Consider the following 9,356-nt stretch of genomic DNA (forward strand, 5'->3'; position numbering starts at 1 on the left):
TCTAAGAAAGATATATAGAAACAGTAAGTATTTAGTGATATATATAGTAGTATTTATTAAGATTTTATAAACTTTTGATGTTCCTAATCTTATTAAGTTGTCTACATATAGATAGTATATATGTGTAGTAGATACCATCTGGTCTTAAATCACAATCACTAAAAGATTTTCCAAGAACTAAGTATTGACGACTAACATGCAAATAAATAATATATTACTCATCTTATAGCCTATCAATATTTCTAAAAGAAATTTTTGTAATGCTGACGGTCGTTTGGTTTCTAGACTAAACCTTTGACCTAAAGTTGTCACTGCTTTAAGACTAAAATAAAGCGAATTGGATATTTAAATATGTAAGTTTTTATTTTTACGAGTTGAAATAGACTATAACCGTTCTTATTTTTGTTGTTTTGTTTTAATTTATATTTTTGGTAATATATATTTTTAAGAAAATATTGCCATTTTTTTTATAAATTCACGTAAACATATATATTGTTTTTACTTGAGATGATCTTTTGATGTATATCTCGTCCTATCAAAAAGTAGATTGTTTAATTTCATTTTTTTTTTTGCTGATAAAGTATACTCCGTAATTTAAAGGATATTGAGCGTGAAAAATAAAAAATATTTTAATGCTCAAGTCAATAAATAATTCAATAAAAAAAGTATTTTTTCAAGAGTACTTATAATGTATTTTTTGTAATTTGAGTTGTACTTTGTTGTATTATGACTTCTTCATTATATAGATCATAGTGTAATGATGTGATCGTTTTAAAATGTATTTGGTACTGAGATGTTTGCAGCCATTACAATTGGAGTATAAGTTCACTGACAATAAGACACAAAATATAGAAATACAAAAATTAATATTTTTATATTTTGTTTGGTAATAAATTAGAATAAATTATTAAAAAATTTAAAAAATATAATTATAAAAAATTAAACAAAAATAATAAAAAATAAATTATATTTCTTGTTAATTTTTGGTTTAATTACTCTGTTGGTTCCTATAGTTTCGCGAAATTTTCAATTAGGTCCCTATACTTTTTTTCCTTTTAATTGGGTCCCTATACGTTAATTTTTTTTTTTCAATTTAGTCCCTATTAACGTTAAACGTAAAAAAAATGTTAGTGAATTATGAAATAAATAAACACAAAATATACTAATTTAATAATATTCTATAATACCTCTAAACAAACATGGCCTTAAGAATTTTATTGTTTGCTTGACAAGTTTTTCGGGTTATAGTTGGCATTTCTGAATTACATGGGACGGATCACATACAATGCAAAAATATTATGTATGAAGTGACATCACGTTATAAAAAACGGGAGTTAAATTATTACTTTTTAATTTTCTAATTACATGTATTTATATATCGAAGCAAACTCATCATGCAGATTGCAGGCACCAGAGTCAATCCAGGGAGCAAGGCTGATTAATGGCGCCTGTGACATTTGAGATACCTTTCGTACGTAATTATTTTTTGTAGTTGTTATTAATGGCGCCTGTGAATTGAAAGTTTATGGTTCTAAGCGTGATTAGTTTGTTTAAGCACGTGAACACTTGGATGATGACCATATTGTAATTTTAATCAATCAACGCTAAATATAGATATGCTTGCGAATTATATGCTAGGAGTGGGAATACAAACAAAAAGGTAAATAGACAGAAATTTTACTAAGATACATATAAATTGCAAATCATCCTTCATTTTCAACCGAGAAACTTGTTGTTTTGGAAACGTAGGAGTGTTATAAAAATGACATTGAGAATAAACATTTATCCATTTTTATTTAGAGTTTTATTACAATAATAGGGCGAGGAATGACAGGGGCCAGCAATTTTGGTATTTTGTAACCATCAATTGGCCATTAATAATGTTTTTAATGGTGTGAGATTACATCTAATGGGGAGAGATCACTCACTTTTATTTTGATGGTTAAGTGCTAGCCAGAAAACACAAAAATTCCTGGCCCTAGATTTTTCCATTAAAATAATAAAGGCTATTTGACCTTCCACCACATTCAGGATTCACATCCTTATCTCTATAAATAGATACCCTTCCCTCCTCCACTTGTTCAACAAGCACACAAATTCTCTCATATTTAACTTTATTTTCTGTGTTGTAGCACAAATACATGGCGAGCAAGATGAGCACAGGGTTGTTCTTCACGGTTCTGTTCCTCTGCTACACCCTCACCTACTCCTCACGCATGGAACCTGAGGCTACAGTAGTACCGCACCATCATCATGAGGTTTCATTTGTTGAAATCATTATTGAATTTATATATGCATTAATATTGGTGTTTAATGTCCATTTATATCATGTGTAGGATGATGTTGAGGTAGAAGAGGACAAGTGTGAAGGCCTTAGTGTTGGTGCAGAGGAATGCTTGATGAGAAGAACACTCACCGCACATCTCGACTATATCTATACTCAGAACCATCATAACCGCCCTTGAACTCTCATCTCACCTCTCCCTCTTTGTTGTTAGCTTCATGATTTGCTTAGCTTTCTTTCTTCTTTAATTTGGGATGAGATATCAGCATCTACTAGCCAGAGTTTGTTTTGATATATAATAGATTCCATTTCCGGCAATTCCACATCTATGGACCATGGTCTATCTTCAACAACAAACTAGCTTCCATAATCTAATGGTCCTTATTATTTATTAAATTGTTATTTTATTTTTCTGTCAACGTGATTTATTAAACTAACAACAATATGCTAATAAGCCAAACTAAACTAACTAGCTAGTTAGAGCTAGTAAGTTACTTGAATATGTTATTTTTGTGAACAAATTAAAAATTCTATTATTATACATAAGAGGACATTTGAAATAAATTGATACTGCTCGGAATGTATTTAATTTTTATGAGTGACAAAGAGGAAGTACGTGAGCTTTGACTTGCAGAAGTAACCATAACTTTAGATTTAATGTAAGCTATTACTGTCCTCTGCGCTGCTTCCAGTATTCAATGTAACTTGATCAGTATGTAGTTGCGGGGTTTTGATAAATTGGTTGACAGTTGAGCTTCAACTTACCATTACTTCAGCTGTCATTTAAAACTTTCTATTTGACTTCCCTTCATAGAGAAGCATAAAACCTCAAAAGAAATTAATGACACTAACTGCATACTAGATTACTAATAGTATTGGCGATGTAGAAAATAACAATAATAATAAAAAAGAAAACATTTCACATGGCATGGCTCTATAAATTGGTGCGTACCCCTATGAAGTATATATTCTGGCTAGTGGCTACCCCTATGAAGTAGCAGTAAGGCATTTTTTAAAAACAGGCGAAAATTTTTGGAGTTGCATTTTGTTGTTATTATGTGCCCAAGCGGCCAAGCCCATGAAGCTGATCCATGCATTGCATATTATTATTCCTTCGTTTCTGCGAATGGTCATTTGGAGTTATCATTGCATAATTCCTGAGCTAGATTGTAGCCACTAGCCGCTCGCAGGCATCAAATTATACGCTAGTATGTTAAAGTCTTTCTTCTACCCTACCAATACCAGCTACCATCCCCTATGTTTGAATTCTCTTTTTTATTTGACATAAAAAAAATTTTACTACATCTTTTATTAAATTATAAAATTACTATTAAGATGTGATAATAAATTTTAATGAAATTCATATTTTTTATTTTTCAATAATATTAAATATTTAACATAAGTTTGATAAAATAAAGTTGCTCTGTAATAAAATAAAGTTAAATAGTCCCGTACGGATATAGATCCTAGTGATAGTGTAATTTGGTGTGATCACATGAAATAGATTGATAGATTTTGATTAAAGATTCTATTCAACCGGCCCAACATATCTTAATGGGCCATTTTTTTGTACATGGAGGCATAGCTGCCTTGGAGTGATTGACAGGTGATGTCTGGAGCATGGGAAGTGTTTCAACTTTCAAGTATTTTAGGAATGATGATATTTCATTAATTTTAGTTATTAATCTCAATTATAAAAAATATATATAGTTGAGATTAATAGCTCACCAATACTTGAAATTTTTCCAATACTATGCACATGCTCAATTTGCAGTTTGCACTTTACTTTCGAATTCTTAACTGGCCAATTGTCCATCGGTTGGAATGAAACTTATGCAATAAATAGGGCACCCAATCAATAGAAATGATGGGATCAACATTATATACAGTAATACTTATTATTTTTTACAAGAACATTCCAAGTGAGGAATAGATCTGAAAATGATTACACCTCAGACCAATGAATTTCAAGTTTTCTACAAGTTCGTACCTTGAAGTGGATGTTCTCATGAACGCAGGAAGGAAGATTCATGTATATTTTCACAATATAATTCCTTTAATACATATTCATTTACACAACTTATCCATGTACGGTATACTATAAACTATAAAGATAGTAAACTATGATAAAAGTTTTGCTAGTTCAAGACTTGAATCACGTATGAGCAGGTATCAAAGGCCAAGTGCCACCGGTTGTATTATGTGGAGGCACAACGAGAGACATGTTGTCACAATAACGGAGGATTTGGATGCAGCATATCTTACAATCTCAAGCATTGCCTCGCGAACAACATCAACACATGTTCTGATGGATTCAACAAATGTCTGTAACAGAAACTCCATCACCGATCTAACAGTCTCAAATGTCACCGTCCCGGTGACATCAAGAACAAGCTTCCTATTGCTTGGAACTGCCAAAGTGGATGAGACCCTGCTGATCCAGCTACTCTCATTCTCATTCTCATCATCAGACTCACTTCCCGGTTTGGATTCATCAACAAATGATGTCTCTACATCTAATGCCTCAATTCTTGAAGGAGTATCTTCTCCGAAACTGGGATTTGGGTTTCTCAACACCTGGTGCGTTGTTTTGATCAGAGTCTCCATGGCATTATTACAAACAGTCACCAGCATGTTCTTCATTTTAGTCTCATGGTTTGGGTTGGTTAACCCAGAGAAAAAATCATCATAGGTGTTGATATGCATGGTCTTGTCAAGATAAACAGCAACAGCTGTGCTCACAAAAATCTGAACGCAATTTCCAATGAGTTCCGCACACTTATCACCACAAACCACATCCACCCAATTCGGAACTTGGACACCATTGGAGGATGATCTATCAGCACCTGAGACACCATTTTCATTCCTCGAATTCAACCCTGCACCGCCTGAATAGAAACCAAGTACGAGGTTCCTAGCAAAGCTTCCAACAACTACAGAGGCAAAACCCGACCCAGCTGGCGTTAACATTTTGTCAAGCACCCGGTCCGTAAGAAGCGATGCGGAACCGGTTTGGTCGGCGTTGGAGGGGTTTACGGTTCCATAGCCTCGCAAAACTCCCTCAGTGACAGAGCGCGTGACGGTGGCGAGAGAATCAGCAAAGTGCTGAGAGCGTGCTATTTTGGAAATCTGCTTCAAGCTGTTGGGAAGTTGGTCGGAATCGGTTTGCAAGAAGTCCTTGAGGTCTCCAGAGACGATCCCAACGGTTTCTGCGGATTCGGAAACGGCTTCCGCAACAGAAATCAGCGTGCCAAAAAGCTTATAGACTTTCATCCTCTTACGCGCTACGATAGGCGCGTTATAAAGCCTGTAAGCGCCATAACTGGCGAAGCTGACTGCACCCAGGATAAAAACCCACTTCTTTCTCTTACGGGCATAATCAAAACCCTTCTCCAACACTTGCAGCTCCATTAACCCCCAAATTACCGATAACACCTTCCAGCTCAATATCTATATGGAAAGAAGGGATAGAAGTTAGAGGGATAAGATTATGAGGTTAAGAAACTCCCATTCCGTTTCCTATTGCAGCTACAATTTTGTTTTTTTTCTTTCGTGGAAGCGATAACCCTATCCGTCCTTTTCATTTCTGCTGCGCCAACCCCACTGCAAATACTATCGCTTCAGCCTTACACCAACCATTAGAATACATTTTTTTTTTTCTTCTTGAGCTACATGTTTTATGGGCTTGGGCTTAGTCTCTGTACTTTGTAGATGCGTGAACACTTTACACACTCGTTCTGTTCGTTCATCTGTTTTATATGAGCCCATGGTTGTTAAAGGACGACTAGATCTACATAGATTAGTATTTGGTTTTATTGTATTTATTTAATGGGAGATGCTCCCGTAAAGACACGTAAAACGTCTTTTTGTAAAGACGTTTACGTGTACATATCACATTATTATTGGACGTATTAATGAACTAGTTATTTTTAAATTTCTTAACAAATTTAAATAAATTTGATTTTTTATTACAATAATAATAAATTTAATTTTTTTAGGAATTTAATTATATTTTTAAATTTTTAGGGATTTAAATGTCCGCAAAACAAAAAGTTAGGGATATATTTATCTTTTTATAAAAAATTTTAAAGATATTCAGTTTAGATTATGTAATTCGATCGGATTAAATCAGGTCTAATAATTGTAATGCGGACCATTGGATTTATTATTATTACTATAATAAATCAATTTTGTTCTAGTTTATTAAAAAATAAATTATTAACCGATTTAATAAAGATGTCCAATAATAAAATGACACGTATAAACGTCTTTAAAAAAAGACATTTTAAGTGTATTTATTAAAGTGATCTCCTTATTTAATTTATTTAATTTGTAATTTATTTAAATATTTGATAATTTATTTGATTATTAATTATATGAAAAAAATTAAATAAGAAATTAAAAATTGACCATTTATTTTATAATTTTTTTAACAAGAAAATTGACATTACGGTTGTTTTTATCAAAAAAATAATCTGATAATAATCGTGCGGAAAACAACATATTGAGGTGTTAACATTACTATCGAAAATATCTGTCGGTAACCAAATAATTTTTCTAGTAGATAATTCGTCGCAGACGGTAAATATTTACTGACAAAATTTATATTAACTAATTCCTTTCAAAGGTAAATAATTATCATTAGATTTTATTCGTTTTTTTAATAAAAAATCCAACGATAATCAACATTTTTCTAATAATGTGTCAAACAATTTCAATTTTTTCACTTATCTTAAAACTCTTTATTTATAAAGAATTATAACCATTAAAAAATTACAGTAGAAATTATTTTTTTGGGTTAAGTACGATTTTGGTCCTTAAGGTAAGGATTGAAAATTTTTTCCGTTCCCAATCATTTTTTACTTACAAAATCGTCCCAAAATTTTAACTTAATTTTAAAATCGTCTTTTTTACCAAAATTTTATTTTTTATTACTAAATTACCCTTGATTAAAAAATATAAAATAAATATAAAATTAAAAAAAATAAAGAAAGAAAGAAAACAGAGCGGGCCGGGAGGGGGGAGGAGGAGCCGCCGTCGTCCTGGACTCGTTGTCACCGTTGAGCCGCGTTGTCGTACTGGGCTTGTCGTCGCCGTTGAGCCACCGTCGCTAACCGCAAAGAGAGAGAGCGATGCGCGAGCTGAAGGGATTCGTGTCCTCCACTGCCGCCGGTGCTTCTAGTCCTCGCCGCCGCTTCTGGTTCTCGCCGCCCTCGTCACTGCTTCCCGAGTCCTCGCCGATGTTCGACGACCCTCACCGCCCACCACTGTTCCGCTGGTCCTCCCCACTCGCCCTGCTGAATTATGGCTTGATCTATAATTTCGTAGCTGCTGTGGTTGAACTAGTAAATTTAAATCCTATCCTTCTTCTTCTTTTTCTGTGTGAAATTTGTTGTGGAATTTTCTGTGTAATTTTCTCGTTATTTGTTGCTTGGTGATTCTGATTTGGCCTAAAATATAAGATGGAGTTTGTCTACTGATGATATAGATTTTGGATATGTTGATGTTGTTGCAATGTCATGCTCTGTTGATTGGGTGAATCTCTGTTTTTGGTTTGGCTTGAATCTTGAATATGGAAATCACTAAACAGGAATGAAGAAGATGAAGGATGAAGAAGATGAAGAAGCAGAAAGGAGATGACGAAATTGTGATAGGGGGTGAGCGTATAATTGTTCGAAAGACCATTTTAAAATTAAGTTAAACTTTAGGATTGATTTTGTATGCAAAAAAAAGTTGATGACAAAAAAATTTTCAGCTCCTACTTAGGGACCAAAATCATACTTAATCCTTATTTTTTTCTAATAATTAAATAAAACTACTTATAACTTTAAAGTACATAAGTTGTATTTCTGTATGAGTGTATAATTGGTATTTTTATTAAGTATATTTTGTTGATAAGTCTTTATGATTTTTTCGACTATTACATTTTAAATAGCAAACTAAGTTGCTATTCATTAGCGCATCACCAACTTTATATACATGTCATATAAAATATTTAGTTTCAATGTAATACTTTTTTTTCTTTAGAATTTTTTACATAAATAGAAAAAAGGTAAAATAAATTGAAAAGAGTAGTGTTAGGGAGCCAATGGCCTAAGTGTACAATGTGTACAATGGGCTAGATCTTTGGTTTATGAATCAAATGAACATCACCTATACTATGCATAATAACCATCCGGATACCAGGGATACCCATCCGGATACCAAGGATAATAAACATCTCATGTTATAAAAAGCTAATTTTGGGTTCACCAAGGTTTAAACCCTTGACCTTCCGGATCTGGAATTCTTATACCATATCCTTAAACCACTCATCCCAAAAGCGTAACTTGACAGGATAATGTAACACTAATAATAATATATCTAATACTTTTCAAACCTTCATTGTACACATTGTACGCTTAGGTCATTAGCTCCCTATACTTTCTCAATTGAAAAAGGTATTATTTTTCTCCACCTTTTTACATGCTTATTTAAAAATATTGTAAAAAAAGTTAGATTAAATGCATGAGTCAATTTTCGTTGCAAAAATAATGATTTTGTCAAACTAAAATCATATATTAAGAGTCAAAAGTAGGTCATTTTATTCGAGATTAATGTATAAAAAATTGAAAATATAGGTGAACTGTTAGTTGATTGAAAATTATTGAGTCAATGTATAAAGTTTTAATGCTGATTCTAATTTCAATTTATAAATAATAAAAACACCTTCACCAATTCTAATCTGGATGTATAATAAAAATGCGTTTTAATGCTTTGAACGTTGTTCTTTGATGTTTGGCAATTTTTCTTCTTTGAATGTTAACGTGATTCTGCATCCCAAAAGCTTGTTCAATAGAAGCAAGAAATTACAGCTTCTACACGTTTACTCAACTTACGTTTAGATTTGTTGTTAGTTATTATTAGTTTTTTCATAATTTTCTCTAAATAAATATTGAGAATATTAAAACAATTATTCTAATTTTTGTGCACTGTTTACAATTTTAATTTTTTATAATATGTATTATTATTTCTATTAGAAATGATAAATTAAATAAAAAATTAATCATAAATAATAATAAAAATATAACTT

General features: G+C 32.2%; 2 protein-coding genes across 2 annotated transcripts; one reads left to right on the plus strand and one right to left on the minus strand.

The window, feature by feature from the left end:
- On the plus strand, window positions 2,059-2,703 carry LOC107641658 (phytosulfokines 3). Its single transcript, XM_016345137.2, has 2 exons — window positions 2,059-2,258; window positions 2,337-2,703. Exons 1-2 carry the CDS (start codon window positions 2,142-2,144, stop codon window positions 2,463-2,465), a joined length of 246 nt encoding a protein of 81 aa, XP_016200623.1. The 5' UTR covers window positions 2,059-2,141; the 3' UTR covers window positions 2,466-2,703.
- LOC107642684 (protein PHLOEM PROTEIN 2-LIKE A10-like) lies at window positions 4,152-6,045 on the minus strand. Its single transcript, XM_016346112.2, has one exon. The coding sequence runs from the start codon at window positions 5,693-5,695 to the stop codon at window positions 4,457-4,459; it is 1,239 nt and encodes a 412-aa protein (XP_016201598.1). The 5' UTR covers window positions 5,696-6,045; the 3' UTR covers window positions 4,152-4,456.

The sequence above is a fragment of the Arachis ipaensis genome, chromosome B05, assembly GCF_000816755.2.
Source record: "Arachis ipaensis cultivar K30076 chromosome B05, Araip1.1, whole genome shotgun sequence".
Lineage (NCBI taxonomy): Eukaryota > Viridiplantae > Streptophyta > Magnoliopsida > Fabales > Fabaceae > Arachis > Arachis ipaensis.

Coding starts and splice junctions, on each gene's coding strand:
- LOC107641658 (XM_016345137.2), top strand. CDS start 2,142: ATGGCGAGCAAGATGAGCACAGGGTTGTTCTTCACGGTTCTGTTCCTC. Junction 2,259..2,336: donor TACCGCACCATCATCATGAG/GTTTCATTTGTT, acceptor TATCATGTGTAG/GATGATGTTGAGGTAGAAGA.
- LOC107642684 (XM_016346112.2), bottom strand. CDS start 5,695: ATGGAGCTGCAAGTGTTGGAGAAGGGTTTTGATTATGCCCGTAAGAGA.